The following is a 21,765-nucleotide window of genomic DNA, read 5'->3' on the forward strand; positions in this document are numbered from 1 at the left end:
AGAAAAGAATACCTTCCTCAAAGTCTATAATTGACACTGAATAATCAATTAATTACTTAAGGGAATTAAATTACTATGATTAATTAATTCCCTTAAATTCCCCGTTTTCATCCATCTATCACAGTTTCAAGAACAAAGAGAATTACAAGCTTAGTGTTGACAAGCTGCCATTTATTTGAAACCTGCCTGGCCAGTGTTCATTCATCTGCTGTGCCATTTAAAGAGGCTGCATGAAATTAAGCTGCATAAAGTAAGACAGTGAGCAGAATCATTTGCCCTTCAAAATAAACTTCTAACTAGTCTCTCAAAAAATTGTGCTGTTGTAAACATAACAAAATTTGTATTTACCTTTAAGTCTTTTTCAAAAACTTTAAAGTGAACTAATGACAATGAGGTTAAATAAATCCCAACTTATGGATCTTTCTTTCAGTTGGTGGCTTTTACATGTTTCTTTGATCTTCATTTGACAAACTGGTATGGAGTTTTGTTTTTCCTGTCTGTTTAACATATATTTTTTTATCATTCACATTTGTTTTTGTTATTTTAAAATGCAATTTTAATGACATTTAAGTTCTATTTTTAATGTATTACCATGCATTTGTAAAGTAAACGTATAATAGCCATGTGTCTGAACAGTGCTATATAAATAAACTTGTCTTACCTTATATTCTTATCATATTAATAAACACTTCTACTCTACTGCTATCACTCTCGCTGAAATAAAAAAGAAAATGTCCCTCAAATTTCAAAATTGTTATTATTATTATGATCTTTTTTTATGCATCGGGATGTTATAGGTTTATCATGTCCTAATTAGTTACTTAATCGGTCAACATATTTCATATCGTCCATTCATGATGAACATTGTATATATTTGTATTATATTTATATTACATATATATGTATTATACGTTGTTTTAAAAAATATTTTATTTTATAGTAATTTTTTCTATTTATATATTTTTTTCATACATATCTGTTATTATATTTATTCTATGTCTATTGTTATGCACCAAAACAGCAATGCAAATTCCTTTTATGTGAAAACCTACTTGGCGATAAAAACGATTGTGGTATATTTATTTTTAATGATCACGTATATATATATGTATTAATTACAGATTTTTTAAAAATCTTTTGATATTGCACATCATGCACAGTAAATATGTGTTTTATACTGAAGGTTTCCCTGTGTTGCGGCTGACCCGGCGCTTCCGGTCTCGGTCTGAGTTGAGTGGCTTTCTGCGGCTGAGGGGAGGACGGATCCTCCTGGCTCCCGTTACGATGCTGAAATCCACCGTCCTGCTGCTCGGCTGTGCTTCCTGTCGACACTTTACCAAACTGGATATTATCTGTTCAGCTGAACCCTCGGTGCCGCTGCCAGTGAGTAACATTAACCGTTCATATTTTCTCCCGGCGCGAAACACAGCGCACAGCTTCAACCGCTGGATTTAATAGCATTTTTTTTTTTAGCCTGGTTCACGGCTTCACTTTGTAAACACCGACACGGCGAAGGGAGAGAAAGAGTTGTTTTCAGCAGTCTGCTTCTGTTCTGCTGAAAATACCTGAGGTCCGTAACGTTTGCGTGTTGAACTCGATGACATATTTCCACAGAGCTAATGCGGGGTGACTCGCTGGCCGAGGCCTGGCAGACGGTTCCCGATCGGGACCACATATGTGCCCGGTTGTGGTTAGTTAACGGTAGCTGGAGCTGCTAACATTAGCTGCTAAACCTAGTTTCTCATAAGGCCGCTGCTAACATTAGCTGCTGTAGCATAAAGTCAATGCTGTAGTCTTTTTTAAATTTTTTAAATTTTATTTTTTTTAAAGGTTCGGGTTACAAATCATATTATTTATAGCTAAATGTGAGAGTTGATAGTTGGCTAATAGCTGAGAACCGTTAGCTTGTTAGCAAGGGACGGCTGACACACTTTATAATAACATTATTTTTGATTTGGCCCAGTTTACATGCAGCTTACATGCACAGAAACACAAGTTATGAGCTTCACAACACCTGATAAAACCCGTCTTATTTTGTCAGCTGTTCCTCCTATAATACTCTCACCTTAAAATAAACCCAGTTTGTCAGTGTAATAGAGATCTGAACTTAAACCACATCTGATTTATCTCTCACACTGACTCCTGGGGCCATCGGTTTCAGTCACACTGCTCTGTCACTGCAACTTCTTTAGTAACAGCCGTCAAAATAAAGTAGGTGAGTATAATCAAAACATTTGCACAACAGTTGCAATACAGCTAAACTAGTTATAAAGCTCAGAGGTGAGGTTGTGGTGGGACATTTTGAGGGAGTTTGGTGATTATGAGTAAAAAAATTCAGAATATTTTTAAAAAACGTTGCATAAAATACCACACCTGATAATGATGCCTTGAATTTGTTTAAATATAAGGAAAGTTATAAAAAATGAAGCATTGTGGTGCTACAGAGATACCCCAGACTTGTTTTGCATATCATTCAGCCCTAATATACAGAATCTGTCAAACTATATATTTATATAATCTTTTTGTGCCAAAACCAGAACAAAATAGCAACAGAAAACTGACAAGTGCAGATGTGATTGACACAGTTGTGCAGGTTGTTTAGTTGATTTACAGGAACATATCTTCAGTTATCATAAAACTACTAACTTCTCCTATTTACCACTACAACAGCTTCCCTGTCAGCTGAAAATCACATCGGCTGGGTGCATATATCACTTGCTACGCAACATAATAACTATCCACAGGAAAAAGAAAGAAAAAAGAAAAATCGACAAGTAGCTATGTGCATTTGGCAAGAATGTGGACCACAGTGTTTCAGATCTGAAGACGTACGTGCCGGGTTCATGAAAGCAGTAGTGACACAGCTGCACAGGCTCAAGTTGGCATTTGCTACACTGCAATAGCTGTCACAAAAGGCATGTAGTTGTGCACTGGCTTCAGTCACTAAGCCGTGATGTTTTGTGCTTGGGTTAGACTCAGGATGTAGATGGACACCCAACAGCATTATCCTGGGGGGTGGGGGGGGGGGTTCACAGGACAGTGGTAGCAACCAAAGTGAAAAGTTGACTTTAAACCTGCAAAAATTGTTTCGTTTTTTTTTTTTCCATTTGGAGGCACTACAAACAGGTTGCAAACACAACAATGACGTATCGGCACATTTTACATTGCTGTTAGCAAACAGTTGCTTATGTTCAGATCCAGCAGGTTTGGAGTAACTTGTCATTTTTACCTGTTAGTTTGAAGTTGGCCTGTGCTGTTCATGTAGCTAAGATCAGTTAATAGGTAACTATGGCATCAACCAGTCCCTCTCAAAAGAGGAATACACCATTAAAAATGTATATATAACAAAATTAGCCAATATGTTGAAATGTACATGTGTATAATTATGCTTACTTCACTATTAAAAATTAAAAGTGAGATTTTATCAACCTCAGGAGAAACTCAGGGGAGTTTGTTGCCCTGATTGGGGCCCCTCGGGCAGCACTTCCTCTCACACTGTGTGCAGATTTCTCTTAAACACAATCATCTGATTGGAGAAGCAGGCCGGGAACGGCACGCAGTCCGAGAGGAAGTGCTGCTTCAGAGGCCAGCTTGGGGGACAAGAAAAAAGGAAAAGACCTGTAACCAAGGAATAATTTTTTTTTTTTTTAATAAATTTGAACTGGTGACATGCAGATGGGCACTGGTGTTACGCCCTTTGTGCCAACTTATTTTCAGAGGCTGTGAGAAATAAGTGAAATATTTGAAACTGTTTTGCCTGTTAGATGTTTGATGCTTAGCAAAGCACAATTTTACATTGAACTTCCAACAGAGGAACCACTTCCATGTGGCTTTAGTGGCTGTTAACTCCCTGGCTGACAGACTGTGTGAGATTTGTTAAAGTGTGTTCTTGGCTCTTGGCTTCAGTTCAGTTGTCACTTGTGCCACCTCTCTGTCAGGGTGCTACGCTTACTGCTGTAGGTGGATCATTAACAAAGTGCAAATGATCCCGCTGCTGTGAGTGGAGTATCTTGGTGCTGTGCTGATGCCTCTGTTGTGCAGATCGGTGCCATGCTTCTGATCAACAGTCACATGGTTGACAGCTTAGTGACGAGGGCGATGCTGGATTGGTTGTGGCAGCAGAAGAGAAGCTGAAGACATTTTAAACAGAATGTTTTCTGGGTTGTTTTATATTTTGATTCTTACATTTTTCACAGATCAGTATCAGTCATGTAATATACACGAGTGCAGACAGTGTTATCATATGATAAGAAATCGGCCTTATTGGCCTGAATATTAGATGATCATTATTAAAAGATGTAAACTTCAATTCAAGCACAACATAAATCAAACCATGGTTCCTTTCGTTTGGAGTTTTCGACTAAATAAAAAAAAAAATCAACTTGAAGAAACTTGTGAGAGAAGGAGGATACGGAAAAGGCTGCCTGCCGAATTGACAGCAACATACGATGCACGCCTGTCTGTAAACCAATCACTGTCAAGTATAGGGAGACGCAGCACATGTCGGCGATGCTGACAGGACGTAGGTATGTCATGCAGACCGATGTCCTTTTGTGCGCTCACAAAATCGCAATGCGAAGCCAAAATTAACCACAGCAAACGTACAAAATGTAACAGAAACATGAGCCTTGGTTTGGACTGTCAGCTGTGAAAACACCCTCAGGTGCTGTTGCTACACCTGTCGAGCTTTACAATTATATTTCATGTATGCAGATAAAAGTGCAGATTTACAACTTGAAACATCCACAGAAGTAAACAGAAGCTGTATTGTCCTTTTTAGTTAGCAGCCGTCGAGTTTACCGGCTAAACAACATTTGTCATCGGCAGATTTTATCAGCTCCAGCTTATATCAGCTGTTTTAGTTTCCAGCTGACTCATGTAAAAATAAGGGTCTGAAATATGCGTTTGATGGCTACACAGATACAAACATACATTTGATTAATTCCTGATGCTTTTGAAAGGCATTAAAAAAACTAAATAAATCTTAAAGTGTTGTTGCTCCTCCTCCAGCTGCATGCACACTGGACAAACCCTTACATGGTTGCTGAGTTATATTCGGACAATTGCTGTTTGGGGGAGGGGTCAGTCGCCCTCCCTCTTGGTTACACCGGTCAGCTGAGCAAAAGTGTAAACAGTGTGGTATAAAATGCAATTATATAAGCATTATTTTACCCCAATACATAGTTAGATTTTTTTTTTTTATTGTCACTGATGCTGCAGAATTACAGTTGTCAAACATTTGTGTCAGCCAATAAGCTGCCAGGCTGCCAGCCGGGTGAAAAACACAAGTAAAGCAGTGAGTCAGTGAGTGATGGTGTCAGTGAGGCCATCCAACATCGCCACTATCATGAGATTAGCAGAATTACAGATTAGCATGTTGGTCAACAGGTGACGGCTGGTTGAACATCCAGTCTGACTTAAGACTCTCACACGCAACAAGCAAGTCGCCACACCCTACATGTGAAAATCAATATAAACGCTATATATATATATATATATAAGTATATTTCATTTTGAGTTCAGAGGTCATGTGGCAAGTGACGTCTGAGGCTGTGACTCGGATATGATGCAAGTGTGTCACCATCTTGTAACTGGTTCAGACAAGTACAGTCCAGAGCTGACAGTAGTGCATGTGTTCACTGGTCAAAGGAAAGACCACTGTGATTTTAAGAGAGGCAGTAAGCAACTGTCTCCCATCCACAGGCAGAAACACACACTCTCTGAGGACCGAGAGGCCTGGATTGTGTGCTAAATATAGCGTGGTTCTTCGGTGCAGATTAATATGATGTTGGGAAGGTATCTGTGTGTGTGCAAGGCCAAGGCCTGGTATCACAAACACACTAATGCTGGCACACTCTCATTCTGTGGCAGAATGAGGCTAAAAACCCCTGGTAGGGTTCAAAGTTCAACATATCAGCAAACCATGTGAAGGAGCATTAGGCTGAATGTCACTGGTTACTACTGCGTGGTTGATATTAAAGTATTTCAGTGTAACTCATCTTGTGTAAATATTTTTGCTCTTTCTGACCAAATGTGGTGTTGCTGGTTTGCACAGAGCTGACTGTAAACAGGTGAGAGGTTTGTTGCAAACTGCCATAAAATCCTGACTGAGATGCATATTCCTGTATACATGTCCAGAGACTGCTCCTAAAACCGGAAAGATATCTGCACGTCCCACATCTTGTATAGGACAAAGGCCAAATTTGGAATATCCAAACAAAATATACTTTTTATATGTACATATCAAAGTATCAGTATCAGTATGGTGTTCCTAATAATGCTCTCAATAAGTGCAGGTCAGGTCCTTTGAGGTACCAGCTGTGTCATTTCAATGTGTGTTTTCGTGGTTGATTAAAGGTCTGATATTGTGTAAAGTGAGAGAGATGTCCATGTGTTTTGATTATAAAGCAGGTCTAGGTTCTATATTAATACTGTGAAAGTATCAAAGCCTCAGTCCACAGAGAAATGCACACAGCCTGTATTCAGACACTGAGCCTTAAAACCAGCCGTCAGGACTTGTGCAACTTTGTGACGTCACAACAAAGCTTAATCATGCCACAAGCCCCGCCCACCTGGACCACCTTTAGCTGGATGGTGGGTCTTGGATTTGGTTTCTCTGAGTGTTTACCTGAATTCTGCAATATTTCTATTCAATCACTTAGCAAATCAGAAGAGAGGCTCAAATCCTCTCTTCTGATTGGCTGACTGACCTGTTGTTTTCTGACTAGAGCTCCAGAGAGAAGCCTGAGAGAGGAGATGTAAAACTACACTGAGATGGTTTTTGGTTCTTAAAACCACATATATATCTTCTGCTGGATATAAACACTTCAGATAAAACACAGAAGAAGAGTAAAATGTGGGCCTTTTAAATAAAGTAAGCAGTAGTTGGACAGATAACGGTGGAGGAATCAGGTTCACCTCCATCTACTTTTACTCTTCTACATACCTGGTCGGTTACATGTGTTGGTTTTGTTGGGATTTCAGATGCTTGTTTGAAGAATACTGAACCCTGAACCCCTCCTCCCTCTAAATGACCCCTTCTGCCCAAATACTACTGAGGGTCTGGACGTCTTTATTTGTCCATTTGTGAGTGAACCTCTTGACTTTTTTTTAAATGGATATCTGAGATGCTGGATGTAACTACAGTCCCTCCACACTGATTGAGCTACTTTTAACTGAAGATCAGCAGAACTCTGGGTCCCAGTTGAGAATTAGAGATGTAATTTAATTGAGGTGCTACTGTACAGTGTTTGTTACTAACTCTTCCTAATGCAGTTCGTCTGTCTTCTCTCTCTGCAGGTGACGAGTGTGATGCAGCTATGTCTGTTCCCTGGAGGATTTTGACTCTAATCTCCACCTGGTGACAGAACCTTGGACGTTTGATTTCTGTCACCACCTGACCGTCACACACCTGCACACCTTATGATACGGCCAGTCATGCCGGATTCTGCTGAATAACAAGTAGCATTTGGGGGGAAAACCTCCAGTTTTTCTGAACTCCCACCAGAAGACTGCCATGTTTGTGTAAGAATGAGAAACTGAGTGGGGGGAAAAAGCTGAAAGCAAGTGAGACTGACGGGGCTGAAGTGCTTGTGGTGGAGACGGAAAAGTAGAGCCATCCTGTCAGTAGGTTGGCAGCACTTGAGGCAGCCAGGCCCTGAGGATGACCAGCCTGTTCAAACGCAGCAGCAGCAATGGAGGCTCCAGAAGTAGTGGAAGTGGTGGCGGTGGCAGCGGTGGCGGGAGCGGCAGCGGCAGCGGCAGCGGACAGGGGCAGCTCAACAACAGCAGGCCCAACCGGCAAGTCCGACGCCTGGAGTTCAACCAGGCCATGGAGGACTTCAAGACCATGTTCCCCTCTATGGACTATGAGGTGATCGAGTGCGTGCTGCGCTCCAACAACGGAGCTGTGGACGCCACCATCGACCAGCTGCTCCAGATGAGCATTGACGGACAGGGCTCAGATGACAGTTCAGATTCAGACGACAGCATCCCAGCAGAGGTCGGTGGATAGGGTCCCAGGGCACGACACCAGTTAGGAATCTAATACTAGCCCGGCCTCATGGGCTGTCAGTAAACCCTCCATTTTTAGGTCACTGATTATCAGCAGGGTCAGTGACAGATGGACATTTCAAGATGATGGGAAACGATTTAAAAGACTTAATTAGTTGAAAAACGTAATAAAACTTCATGGTTATGAAACTGATACATCAAAATAAAAAATCCTCCAATAGGTGTAAGCTGAACCGGCAGAATTGGTTTGATACTGTTGAGGATTGAAAAATACCTCCTCATTTGATACCAAATTCTGATACCTAATGAGTAAATCTCACCAGTGTCAGTGAGCCAATCAGCATGCAGCATGCTTGGACAAGATCTAATAATGCTGGTGATTGGCTGTTTATTTAGACAAACGTGTATGAGTGTGTAAGGAGACCGAGCTTCAAAATAAAACTAAAGTAAAAGTAAAATTTGTAGAATCATGTGTATTGTTGTTTTATTTTTGTTAAAAAGGATTTGATAAAATTGGTATCAAAAAAAGTATCTTTAAGAATCGGTATCAAGTCCAAGGTATCACCCAGCCCTGAGGCCTCATGACCAGCTGGAGATGCTGCTGACCCACGCACTGATAGATTTTGAATAAAAAGGAGTGAATTTTATCCAACCTGAGCTTTAAACTATCATGTTTTGCCTTCTGGCCTCTCTGCACCCCCCCACCACCACAGTCATTCAGCTTTTCTTTACAAAATAAATATGTCTGAATGTTAATCAGTGGAAACTCACTCATTTAGACTCATAGAGGCTACTCACTGTCAGTTTTCATTTCACAAAATAGATACAGCATCACGGGGAGGTCTAAATGTAGCATGTTATATTTGACTATGGTCTAAACCTCAGATAGCGGACTCTAATTAGAATCAAAGTGGAATTCTTAGATTATGAGGGTGAAGCAGGTTGAAAATATTTCATTGAATCAAAGCTTGTGTCGTCTGTTTGTTTCTAGATTCTGGAGCGAACGCTGGAACCTGATAGTTCAGATGAGGAGCCACCTCCAGTCTACTCTCCACCAACATATGATATGCACATTTATGACAGGAAATACCCGGAAACCCCACCAACACCCCCACCACGGTAAGCAAGAGGGACCGAAGTTGAGGCCTCAAATTTGCAAATCAGACTAAGAGCTACTTTAAAAACCAGTTTTTTATATTTGGGTTTTTATTTAAGTCCATGTGCCTCTGATTTTACTGAATTGAAGGAGGTTTGTAGGTGAAAAAAGGTAATCTAGTCTTAGACCATTACTCTTGACCATTTTACTCACTTTTGGCACTTTAAACATTAAACCGTTACAAGATTAATTGATAACCATTGTGTGGTACATTAGTGTAAACTTGATCTGAAACTGATCAGCTGGTCACTGATCAGCTGATGATGCTGAGAACCGGCCTTTTCTGATCGTTGCTGGTGTAATGTTTATTGTGTTCACGATCTCAGTTTAACATGATGATTTTGCTAATTAACATTATAAAAGAGGTTCAGCCGAGGGTGATGGGCATGTCAGTAGTTTTGCATGTATTGATCATTAAGTGTTGAACAGAGGAGCTTTTGACCTGGTGGTGATGCTGATGAAAAGTCAGGGGGGTCAGTTCATTTTGATCGATGTTATGAATAGAATTCATCCTCTGAGGACATTTGCACCAAATGTCATGGATGCATGTTTATTTGGTACAAATGTCAATTTGCATCCAGTAGAGCAGGTGTTGATTTCAGTCAGATGTGATGGAGGATCACCAGAGTCTCTAGGATTCATCCTCTGAAGACCACACATCTGAACACCATCCATGCAGTAGCTGCTGATGCAGGACGGTGCATTATGTGCACACAGAAACAAAACCTCCACCACCAAGAGTCAGATTATCCCATAATCAATCAATCTGTTTGTACAACACTGTTTTATAGTGTTCCTGTAAGTGTTTCACTTTATTTGCACGTGCTCATCGGTCATTTCCTTTGGTTCTCTGATGTCATTCTGATGTGATATTTATTTATTTATTTATTTATTTTTATTTTTATTTTTTATTTGAGAGTGCAATTTAAATGATGTAAATTATTGATTGTACTTTGGGATACAGGTTAGTTGATAATGTTCCTAATGCAGTTGATAGAGGGACTGATTTGTTCTTCTACTTCATCTCCTAGATTTGAAGCCCAGCCACCTCCAGGTCACCAGCAGGTCAGAAGCTACCGGAACTGGAACCCTCCTTTGCTCGGAAATCTCCCGGATGATTTTCTGCGGATTCTGCCGCAGCAGTCAAACAGTACACAGGTAAAAAAAATGTTAGCACACAGATGTTAGATGGGTCAGTTGGACTCCTGAAACAAGCTTGAGTTGTTGCTCATGATAATGAACATCAAGTCTGAAGTGATATTGATCAGTTACATTATTGTAATGCAGATTGATTTGATGGACTGCATTAAACATTAAATGGGTGAAACTGAATGCAGACATGGTGTTCACCGTGAGAGATCCCACAGTTCAAACAAGTTTCAAGAGTTTTCTAACTGCAGAGAATAAAGGAAAATGGTGAAGACCTGGAACGGTGAAAAAGATATATTCAGATCAACGTGGCTTTCATACAGATGGAGCTGAAACTGTCAGTTTTTTAGACTAATCAAGCATAAAGGCTGCAGACAGAGAAATGACCAGCCTGTCTCCAGTTCAAATAGTGATTAACATGTTTTTCTGGATTGTTAAATTCAAACAGAAGAGTTAAAAATCTGTGGTTTTCAGGAAATTATACATAAACTATCATTTGTCCATCTGCTCAGCTTTTCCCTTCACAGATATAGTTTTAGTGTTTCTCTAGTATCACTGAGCACTTTATGAGGGGCAGTGGGCAGGGCTTCCCTCTGCTTGGCTTTCGGGGGTAGCAGAACATAAATAACTGAACAATAAACAGACAGCTTCATTCCTTCACACTGTGTCAAACAAATAACCTTCACTGACCTGACACGGGTCTGTGAGGGTTGATTACATGCCGGGGTTGACACATGCACACAGCTCGCTCTGTGCACCATGAATGACAGACGTTACAGGGCTGTTAAAAACTTTATGGGTTTTTTTGATGGTCCTCTGGTCCACCGGTGTGGAGGGATTTCTCCTGCTGCTCCTGATGGCCGGTCCAGCTTTAACAGACGGGTGTGTTGTCAGTGTGTTTGAGTGAGAGACAGAGCAGGGCAAGGAGGGGCAGAATGAATCAATGCACTGCACACAGCTTATTAATGAAATAAGATTTTATCCATTTGAAATAGTGAAAAAAAAAATAGAAACTCAATATGTGGTGGTCAGTGTTGATGTTGTAGCGAGCAGCCACAAATAAATCAATATTTGGTAAACTGTGTTCTGCTGGACTCAGCTCTGGTGACCGGGGAGGGCCCTGAAGTTCACTGAACTCACTGTCATGTTGATGGAACCAGTTTGAGACGACTTTGTGATATGGAGCATTATCCTGCAGGAAGCAGCCATTAGGAGATCTCTGTAGAGAACTACAGGGATTCATGGGAGGTATTCGTCAAAGTATTGTACTGCTCATGCTTCTCACAACGTGTATAAACCAGGGTCAACTGAAGCAGACGTGGAGCTCGTAGGTGGAGAATAGATTTATTCTGTCGGCGCCAGCAGCAGCCAGGGCGCCAGCCCGACTGTCTTATTCTAATGAACGCAGTATCTCAGTAACACTTTGAGGGAGGAGGAGGAGTTGTAGCTGTACAGCTGTTTTTCCTTCTGTATGGCTGCCAGAGAACATATTGAACAACCTCCTCAAGTGGTGAAAACACATAAATTAATTTTATAACCAATGACCTCTCCTGTCTTTACTTCAGCAGAGCTCTCAGAGCAGCCTATCCCAGCCTTCATCATCATCCTCCTCCTCAGTTTCTTCCATAAGCCAATGGACAGCCCAGTCTGCTTCTCAGTCTGGAGCTGCAGGGACCGCTGGAGCTGCAGGTTTGACAACAGGCGGCACAGAGCAAGACAAGAAACTGAAGCAGTATCTGGAAGACGAGCGCATTGCCCTGTTCCTGCAGAACGAGGAGTTCATGAGAGAGCTGCAGCGCAACCGCGAGTTCCTCATCGCCTTAGAGAGAGGTACGAAGGTTTAAACCACACTCATCTCACACAGAGGTTCTGCTCATAATGTCAGCGTCAGTCGCTGCACTGGTGTTGGTTTATAGTATTGTAGACAGGGTGGTCTTCACTGGAAGTAAAGCACAGAACATGAAAACCTTCACTTGAGGGTCTGAGATGGTTCAGTTTTTATTAAGACAATGACAAGTTAAAATCGTTTCCATCAAAGGTTCCCTGTGGAGTTTCTGACCTTTACTGGTGCTGTGGAGTCAGTGTTTTGCTTGCACAAGGACAGGAGGCCTGGTACACACTCCTGTCAGTGTTGTTTGACACCACACACACCGATGTACAGGTGGTGCTGCTGCGGTGCACGAACAGAGGCGAAGAAGACGATGACTTCCAGCCAGTAAACGTGACTGTGAACTACGCTGGATTTAAAATGCTTGAAACAAATTTGGAAATGAACTCAACACATTTATGATACACACAGTGTGTTTTAGAGAGTGACACTGGATGTAAATAAAAACCTCTGTTTGTTCACAAGTAAAGTCCACAGGGAACCTTTAAAAGTCCTCGTTATTTTGTGCTGTTATTGCCATGATTTGCCGTGATGCCCAGGTCCTCTGCATGTCTCTTTGGAATTACTTTTGTGTGAGTAATGACACTTAAATGTGTGATCACAAACCGCACAGTGATATCAGCAACACAAAGCTACTCACACTAGAGACTGTAAGTGCTAAAACGTGAAAGGCAAAGAAACTAGTTTTGTAAAATCGCTGCAGGTGTGACTGCAACGCTTGGTTCAGGTTTTTTAGACTTTTGACAAATATGGGGAGGCAGAACTCTGCTGCTCTGCTATTGGTCAGAGCAGAGGACTGCCATCGTGTTCACCTAAAAGGGGAAGGGTCTGCAGCTTGTAACCAATCACAAACACGGACACAAGTCTAGCTGGGTATTTTTCTTTACTGTGTGATTACTAGTTTACTAGTTACTAAAGTTAAGTTACTAGGTTTAAAATATCACTGCCCCATCATTAGGGCACAAGTTGATCAGACTATAAATACAGTTGTGTATTCCATTAAATTGTTGTGTTGCTTAGATGTCTTTACCATTATTCTTTCAGCTGCAGCTCTGGCTGTCAAACAGACTTTGGAACAAATAAAAAAATAAAAATAAAAACATAATTCAAAGCTGTAAGTGGGCTCAACTTTCATGTCTTATAAGTACAAGTATAAGACTTGAGTGTTTTGATTCATCTTGGCTGTACAATGATATCGGTATACAGAAGCACAATGATAGGCTTTGATCCAACAGGAGAAAAATGGAAAGAAGACAGGAGGGGCCCTCGAACTCTTGCTGTCCTGTCAATTTAATCTGTGATTCTGGATAAAAATTCTTTGCCTTTCACATTTTAATTCTGTCACGTTCAGCAGTGTTAATAGTTCTGGGTTCCTGTTGCTGTTATCTTGTTTTGTTATTGTATATTTCTTTACTTTTATTTGCTTGGACAAAATTAATTCCATATGTCTCCATTTGTCACAGTCTCACGTCCCTCAGCTTATGATCAAGGCACTTGCTTCCATTGTAGTAGGTGTACCTGTGCCTGAACCAAGCACAGAGGTTTTCAGTTGTTTTATAAAGGATGAAGTCACATTATTTACTTAAAGGTCCATCCAGTCTAAACGTAGATGTCCATGTGTTTGTGATTATAAAGCAGGTCTAGGTTCTATATTAATACTGTGAAAGTATCAAAGCCTCAGTCCACAGAGAAATGCACACAGCCTGTATTCAGAAACTGAGCCTTAAAACCAGCCATCAGGACTTCTGGAACTTTGTGATGTCACAACTATACAGTCACTGCCCTGAGCCATGCCCTGAGCCATGCCCCAAGCCCCGCCCACCTGGACCCACCATCCAACCTTGCAGGATTTGGTTTCTTTGAGTGTTTACCTGAATATACCTAAATATATTTTTATTGGATCACTCAGGAAACAGTCGGCCAATCAGAAGGGAGCCTCAGATCCTCTCTTCTGATTGGCTCACTGACCTGTTGTTACTAGAGCTCCAGAGAGAAGCCTGAGAGAGGAGATGTAAAACTACACTGAGATGGTTTTTGGATCTTAAAACCACAAATATATCTTCTGATGGAGATCAACACTATATATATTGGCCCATAACTGATTTTTTTATGTTGCTCTGGCAAGGATCAACATTTTTGAGGAAAGACAGTTTAATACAGTGAAATATTTTCAGCTTTTAGTCCTTCTGAAATCGGGCTTTGTTGGGATGAGCTGGCTGAAAAAAGATTGGTGCTTTCCTCGGCTGCTTTAAACTGTTTTGACCTTCTCATCAGACACTGCTCAGGATGAACTGATGTGGAGGCTTTTTTATACCTGAGCTCATCACATCTTGTTCATCACCTCTCCCTCACGTCATAACATCTGCTCTCTGTTTTTAGATCGCTTGAAGTATGAATCAAAGAAATCAAAGTCCAGTCATTCATCTAGCATGGAGAATTCCACAGGTAGATATCACTCATCGAGCTTCTTCTGCCCGAGCTCTCTGCAATTTCTTTGCACACTGAATTCTACTGAATACTGGTCTTTGTGTCTTGAAGCATTCACTGTGATATTTGTTGGTTGTGTCAAGGATATGTGCTACGGGCATCATACTATTAACACTTGTGCTTCAGTTGATGTGTTTGATGTGTGCATACATGTACAGTGTGGTAGTGCTGCTGTGTGTGTGTGCAGGAGAGCAGTACCCTGCAGCCTCAGTGGAGGCCGTTTCAGACGACGCCCTGTTCAGAGACAAACTCAAGCACATGGGCAAATGTAAGTCTGCTGATTTACACCACTGCTGCACAGCACAGCATCTCACTAATGCTGCGTCAGCCTTTGAGGTAGATGTGTAACGGTGCACGAAGTTTACATTTCGGTGTGAACCTCAGTTTTGGGAACGACAGAGAAAACAAAGAAATGCAGAAAAATATTTTTTGTCATTTATTGTAAAAAATAAAAATAAATGTAAATGTTGAAGTGGCCCAGAGAGCTCAATGCACAGCAAATGAGAAAACTCATGCAAATGGACAAAACACAAACACATTCAGAAAACATTTGACAACACATGTGCTGCAAAAACTCACAACACAATGGAAGTGTTTCCAGGGGACACTGAAAAGTAACGACACACTTGTTGAATGATTTGTGACTGTGGAAGTTAAAATCAATGAACAACAAGTGTGTTACAATACATCCACATACAGCTGTGTCCCAGCAGGTTCATCACTTTTTTTGTGGAAACACTTCTGTTGTGTTGTATCTGCAGCACGTGTGTTGTCAAATTGTTGAATTTCTGAATTTGTTCATGTTTTGTCTGCTTGTATTTGTTTTCTAAGTTGCAGTGCGTTGAGCTCTCTGGGCCACCGTACTTATTAAGTCACTCAAATGTTGGCATATTGTCAATAAGATAAAATCCTGAACAAAAAAAAAAAAAAAACACAAATGTCACCAAAGCTCCACTGTAAGACTCTGACTTGTATTCTCGATAGTTTAAAATAAATAGAATAAAAAATGGTGATTAAGACAAGTGCAGTATATTTATAATAAACTTACCTTAACCAGTCAGAAAGTCAGCAGTTCAACATTTCCAAGTTTTATTCCTCTGTCTGTGTTTTTAGAAAGAGAGAGGATGGATCTATTGATACAGTACATACAGTATCATTAGTATTCATTAGCAAGATGCTTTTACATGACACTGCACAAGAGCAATACTTTGACTCATGAGTCTCTAAGAGCCTGAGACTCAGGGAGGTTCCAGGGAAATGCAGTCCTATGATGAGATCTGCTGGGGTGTTCAGGGGCGGAGCTTGTGTTCTGCAGATTCACTCTGACAGCGTACCTAGCGTTGAGAGATTTAAGGACCTTGATCACATCCTGGTCAAACAACTGAATGACATCTTGAGTCCTTTTTCTGTCAGTGAGGCTGCTCCAAGTTGTGTTTGTCATTCTGACAGCCGACACACTTAGTTAACCTGGACAGCATAGATGTGTCGAGAGCAAACCTTACTAACTTGCTGTAGCTGACAGTCAACACACCGGTGCACAGCCAGAACCTTCTGGGTGGAACATGTGCTGTTGAATTTTGACAGTGGTTGTTCGGCTGGACCGAACCAAACGTCCTGCACTGACTGGTGCGCACCGTTACACCGCTACCTCGAGGTCAGAGTTCAGTGTAGTTAATGACAAGGATCATTTTTCACCTCCAGCAACAAGAAAGAAGCTGTTTGAAATCGCCAGAACGTTCTCAGAAAAGACAAAGAGGAGAAAGTCAAAGAGGAGGATGCTCCTGAAGCACCACTCGTATCCTTTGGTCAACGCAGGTCACATTGTCCGGCTGACGTTCCTGTTTTCTGTTGTTGTTTTAAGTTGGAAAAGTAGCCAAATATAATTTACTGACCACGATCATGTGCCTTTTAAAAAGTAGAAATGATTAAATCTAGCAAATTAAAGAACTTTTTCCAAAAGCTCATTCTGCATAATTATCATCTCTGAGGATTCATCCGTCCCCTCAGTCTCAGAGCACTTCCATTCCCCATCAACACCATCACTGCTGAGGTTTCTGCTGCACATACATCACCAGCCTCCATAACCGTTAGTCCACTCCCATGAGTCCATGCTGTTCTTAACTAAGCTCCTCTCCAGACTGGGCACAGCCAACTCCACAGCCAACCTCCTCGACGACGTAGAGGGAAACCCCAGTGGTAAGAACCGTCCACGCGTCGCGACACAGACACAGTTTGGTTGTGTCCCTGTGTTGCAGAGCAGTGGTTTTAACTGGTCGGTCCTCACTCAGCAACCGGACACAGCAACAGAGTCACACCAACATTTAAATTATATTCAATATGAATTTGAAATATTTAGTAGATCAAAAAGGTTTGATTTGGGATGCAAGCAGTCGAAGGCTTACCTGAATGAAATGAATGAATTGGTGTAATATAGTTTTTATGCATTTAAGGGTTAAGTCTGTTGAAGTGGTGAGATGTAATAATAAAGAAAATAATAATACATTTTATTTATAGAGATAGATAAAGATAATTTGTATGTATAACATTGATCCCAAGGAAATTCAAATGACGCCTTTATGTGTATTTTTTTTAGACAACAATTTACAGCACAGTGAAAGATAAAGTAGCAAGTGCCAGGTGTAAAATAAAAATTAGAATAAATGTAATTGCATTAAATAAATATTACATTGAACTTTGAAGAGGTGTGTTTCTGGGCTGATCCCTTGGTTGTACCTGCTCTGATGTTTCTAGATAAAGAGATAAAAAGACATTTACCACAGAAGACTGATATGAAAAAGAAAAATGAAATCAAATGATAAAGTCAGACTCTACTGGTCTAATATTATGATAATACAAACTTCCACACACCTCCACTGCTCAGTGGTGTTGTTACCCTCTGTCGGTCTCTCTCAGTGTCTTAGTTCGTCTCCACCGACAAATCTAAATAAGTGTGAATAGTTTATTTGTGATGCTCATATAATCATGTGTTTGTGTCCAGAGGAGGACGGTCAGCCTCGCAGGGCAAACACTCAGGAAGAGAATGAACAACGCAACGAGCCAATATCATGGTAAGACTCCGTCATTTCTCCGGACCATGTTGCAGGCGCTGTATAGAAGTTAGGGCACATATTTCTAAGCTTCTAACTCCATATTTAATAACATCTGTAAATAGAAATACTCCACACACTGTTCCCACAAAAACAGAACATTTAACTCAGACCACCCAAGTTCAACCCACATGTTCAAATAAAGCTCTGGAGGAAACCACCCCAGCAGAGTGATTTACCTCCTGGCGTTCTCCTAAGTACTTCTGTTACTCCTGTAAGTTGTGACAGTGAATTGAAGCCTCCACACTCAGATGTTACAGGTAACTGGGACAGAAAATCTCAGACGAATGAAGGTTAGTTTGATATTTACTGAATTCTGAGCTGATTTCCTGTTGCTAACCAGACATCCATTTAGATTCTCCGGTGTTGGACTGAGATAGCAAACAAGTACACAGTGTGGTCTGGCAGCGGCAACATAGCAGTTCCTATTATTCATTCATTCATTCATTCATTACTGTAGTTACCGGTTTTCACAAAAGTTTTACTGTTTTGCAAATTGCTTGTCAGCCCACTTACAAAACCTTTGCAGCCCGCAGTGTAACAGTACTTTATGTAGCAGATGAGGTCATAATGAAAACGAACAGGTTGGTTGTTTGTCTGTGCACTGGGTGGAGGCTGTGTTTATAAAAAAAAAAAAAAATTAAAAACATCTTGATTCACAGTTTTAATTTTGGGATGACTTTCCTCTTCGTTTCAGATGCTCCCATGCTGCACCATATCAGGGTTACCATGGCGACGGCAGCACGACACATGGGTGGTGGCCTTGCACCTCTTCATGTCTCCCCCACCTGCTCACCCCACCCTGTAATCCAAACCAGCCAATATGAGGCTCAGCAATGAGCTGAGACCCCCCCACACCCACCCCCACCCCCTTCCTCCTCCCAGGGAGAAGAAGCCGTTCCCAGCACTGGGCTAACTGTCTGTACCTGCATTATCTCTGTATTATAACACTTTGTTGATATATAATTTGAAATGTAAAGGAAACTGCATTAGTCCCTCCCAGTGTTTGTTAACTGCTTCCTTTGGTCCACTGAGAGGAGCCCGTGCATAGTTATGATCTCACCATATGAACCCTTCCTGTGCAGTAGCAGACCGTGTGTTTCTGGGGGGGGGGGTCCCCTCAGGCTGGGCATTTCAACTCCAGTGTGCACATTCCCCTTTATATACACTAAACCATGTAGAGCTTTTTTACCATGTTTTCTTAACCAGATTGTAATATTTTGAACGTCAGGGGTTCTGTAACTGAAACTCTTTAGTGGCTGTGAACTTTGTGGCCGCCCAGCTGTCAACCCTCGTCCATGAGAACCGCTTGATGACTGACCCGTGTTTGTTTGGAGCAGTTTACTAGTTTGGTTTGTTTGGCGCAGTGAAAACGGTGTCATCCAGTCTGTCGTAGCACCACTAACAGCACAGGTAATAAAAAAAAAGTTGTGATGAGCTGTGTTCTCAGAATATTAAACAATAATAACAAGAACTTGCTTATGAAGTTTGAAGAGACAGACGGAGTCTGGATAACTGTAAAACCAGGGTACGGTCACGGTGGAGTTCAGTCTAAAACATGATGTGATTATTGTTCAAATTTGGCACAACAGCACATTTTCAGTGTCTCCTGAAGGAACTCAGTGTTGGACTCAGTTGCTCACTTGAAAAGCAACAGAACGAGGCCTGTGAAGAATAAAAAAATTGTCAATTTTGAAATGATAATGAAAATCATCAGGTGCAGTGAAACATACTGAGGCCTGAGCTCTACGTAGCAGCTTATGGTTGTTATACCTGCAGACGTATCAAATCAATCTGTGCTACACAACAAGATCATCACTTTAGAGAAAATAAAACTGAGCGTGCCCAGTTTGTTGCGTTACCTGCCTCCAGTTCTCATGTGGTGGTGGCTGCAGTCTGTGACGGCAGAAAACCAGAGGGCTGGGAAGGATGGGAAGCCAGTGAGGGTTCTCAGCGTTGTTGCTGTACTAGTGACTCCTGCTGGTTGCTTAGGGTGCTAGCACCATGGGGAGTAAAACTGGGGGGCAAGCTTGAACCCCATGCACCCCCATGATGACCCCTGTATTCTGGGGAAACACTGAAAGAAACATGGAGGAGATATTGTTTCAAGAAAAAAAAAAAAAAAGATCAAATTCAGCACACTGCACAACAAATGCTGCAGATGGCTACCAGATGTCAACGTCTACCTCCTCCTACCCATAAGCCCTTGCATTTTTAAGGTCATATCCTGTTAATTTGCATTATGTTTTCAGCCCAGCCACATCCAGAGAATCTTTGCTAATATTCTGCCAGGTTTCCAGAACTCTTGCATTAAACTTAAGGGACATTTTTTGCAAGATGTGAAGGAAATCCGAATAATCGCTCAGACTACTTTGCAGTATCTCAGGTTATCCCTGTGTTCTTTGAGCGGATCATGTGATTTCCAAATGAATGATGGGTATGTTGGTTTTTGAAGGATAACGCACCTGAAATATGACCAGATGATCACCCTGTGAAGTCTCTTTCTGATAGGATGTCACTGAAAGTGAAGACTGAAGAAAATGAAAACACAGACAAACAAAATGCTTGTGCTGTTTTCATTCACCCGTTTCTACTGTGCTTTCCATTTGTGTGTGTAGATGTGAAACTGGCATGGATTAGAGAAGTAGTAGAAGTGATGTAGCCCGTGTGAATAGAAGGTGTAAAGAACAAGAATGCACAACAAGAATAAGTGTTGGAAATTTACAGTGCAGGACTTCCTAGAAAAAAAGCCGGATTTTAAACTCTAGACAAATTTGATAAATTAACTCAGTGGAAACAACTTATTTTTTTCTACCTTGGTGCATAAAAAAAATTTCTTATCACTTCAGAAAATCTCAAATTACCCTGTTTGGATTTTTTTCTCAATTTTGGGAGCTTTATTTATCCCCATTCATTAAAATTACTTAAACGTGCCATTTGCTTATTTAGTAATGAGCAAAATTTGGATGTCAGTGATTTTTAAATAAGGAATTTATTAAAGGACCATTCCAGTGTTAATGCATGTTTTAGACATTACTGTAAGTCACATATATACATAACATTATTTTAAAGCGCCATTTATCAATATTTTATATGAACCATGGATGAAATGACAGAGCTCAGCTCATGGTTTTGGAGCGTCAGGCAGCTGTAAACCCACTGCACGCGACCTGCTCAGCACCAAACAGCAACTCGCTGGCTTCACATAGCGGCGCATTTAGCTGTTAAAATCTCAATATGTTTCTCAGGTGGAGACCAAAACAGAGCTAAAAGCTGCACGAACGCTGGACTTACATTCATCAGGAGGATGTAAACATGAGTCCGAATGAATGCTAATGTTGCTATGTAACTGCTGGATGTATCGGTTGTTTGCTAACACATTTATAACAAGTTGATAAAATGATAATATGTCAATGTTGTGTTTACATGTTCTGTTGCCAACAGGTGGTGAAAAAGAAATGAACATAGCTTTAATAAAGGGACTGAAACATGCAGAAAAAAAAAAAGAAAAACAATGGTCTGGTCCTTTAATGCTGCAAAGTCAAATTCACTTCCCATTCAATCTGATTGAACTTTGACCCACAAAGTCATAAGGGCTTCCAAGTGTCCGGCCAGTGTGAGAGAGGGGAATGGACTGAACTCTCATTCAGGAAATATTGAGCATTTTTATTCTTTAATATTTGCACAGTGAAAAAATACAAGTAGCACAGAGGCAGAGAAGCTGTTGGGCTATAATGACTGAGAGGACAGTGACAGAGGTTAGCCTACGAGCCACGCTAGCTCCTGCAGGCTGTGGTCTGCACATTTTTCTGTCCCCACCATGCCCCTGCACCATAAGACTAGTAGTAATGTGGCCAGTGTGTCTTTAACAGATAAAAGTGTTTTTGACTGATTTCATTTCGATAGTTCAGTGCTGTCGACTTCAAACTCCAGTTTGCACCAGTTTGTTTGAACATTGGTCTTTA

The 21,765-nt window shown here is 41.0% G+C and overlaps 1 protein-coding gene across 4 annotated transcripts; it reads left to right on the forward strand.

Moving 5' to 3' along the window:
• Nucleotides 1-1,227: 1,227 nt before the first annotated feature.
• On the forward strand, nt 1,228-21,315 carry cuedc1b (CUE domain containing 1b). Of its 4 annotated transcripts, none has more exons than XM_071471542.1 (11): nt 1,228-1,383; nt 7,300-8,002; nt 9,005-9,132; nt 10,201-10,327; nt 11,884-12,148; nt 14,586-14,651; nt 14,881-14,961; nt 16,395-16,488; nt 16,831-16,889; nt 17,692-17,761; nt 18,498-21,315. In XM_071471542.1, coding segments are annotated over exons 2-11 (1,230 nt in total). In that variant the 5' UTR covers nt 1,228-1,383; nt 7,300-7,663; the 3' UTR covers nt 18,499-21,315. The 4 variants fall into 4 exon arrangements, with proteins under 4 accessions (XP_071327643.1, XP_071327646.1, XP_071327642.1 ...); XM_071471545.1 differs by having other exon boundaries at nt 11,887-12,148; XM_071471541.1 differs by lacking the exon at nt 18,498-21,315 and having other exon boundaries at nt 1,248-1,383; nt 17,692-17,765.
• Nucleotides 21,316-21,765: the final 450 nt, after the last annotated feature.

The sequence above is a fragment of the Trachinotus anak genome, unplaced genomic scaffold, assembly GCF_046630095.1.
Source record: "Trachinotus anak isolate AG129_WGS33_773 ecotype Australia unplaced genomic scaffold, CSIRO_AGI_Tana_v1 ptg000034l, whole genome shotgun sequence".
Classification (NCBI taxonomy): domain Eukaryota; kingdom Metazoa; phylum Chordata; class Actinopteri; order Carangiformes; family Carangidae; genus Trachinotus; species Trachinotus anak.

What these genes read in the sequence shown, in the direction of transcription:
- cuedc1b (XM_071471541.1), top strand. Translation starts at nt 7,664, where the DNA reads ATGACCAGCCTGTTCAAACGCAGCAGCAGCAATGGAGGCTCCAGAAGT. An exon ending in CCTCATCGCCTTAGAGAGAG is followed by an intron (nt 12,149 to 14,585) that starts GTACGAAGGTTT and finishes CTCTGTTTTTAG; the next exon opens with ATCGCTTGAAGTATGAATCA. An exon ending in CGTAGAGGGAAACCCCAGTG is followed by an intron (nt 16,890 to 17,691) that starts GTAAGAACCGTC and finishes GTTTGTGTCCAG; the next exon opens with AGGAGGACGGTCAGCCTCGC.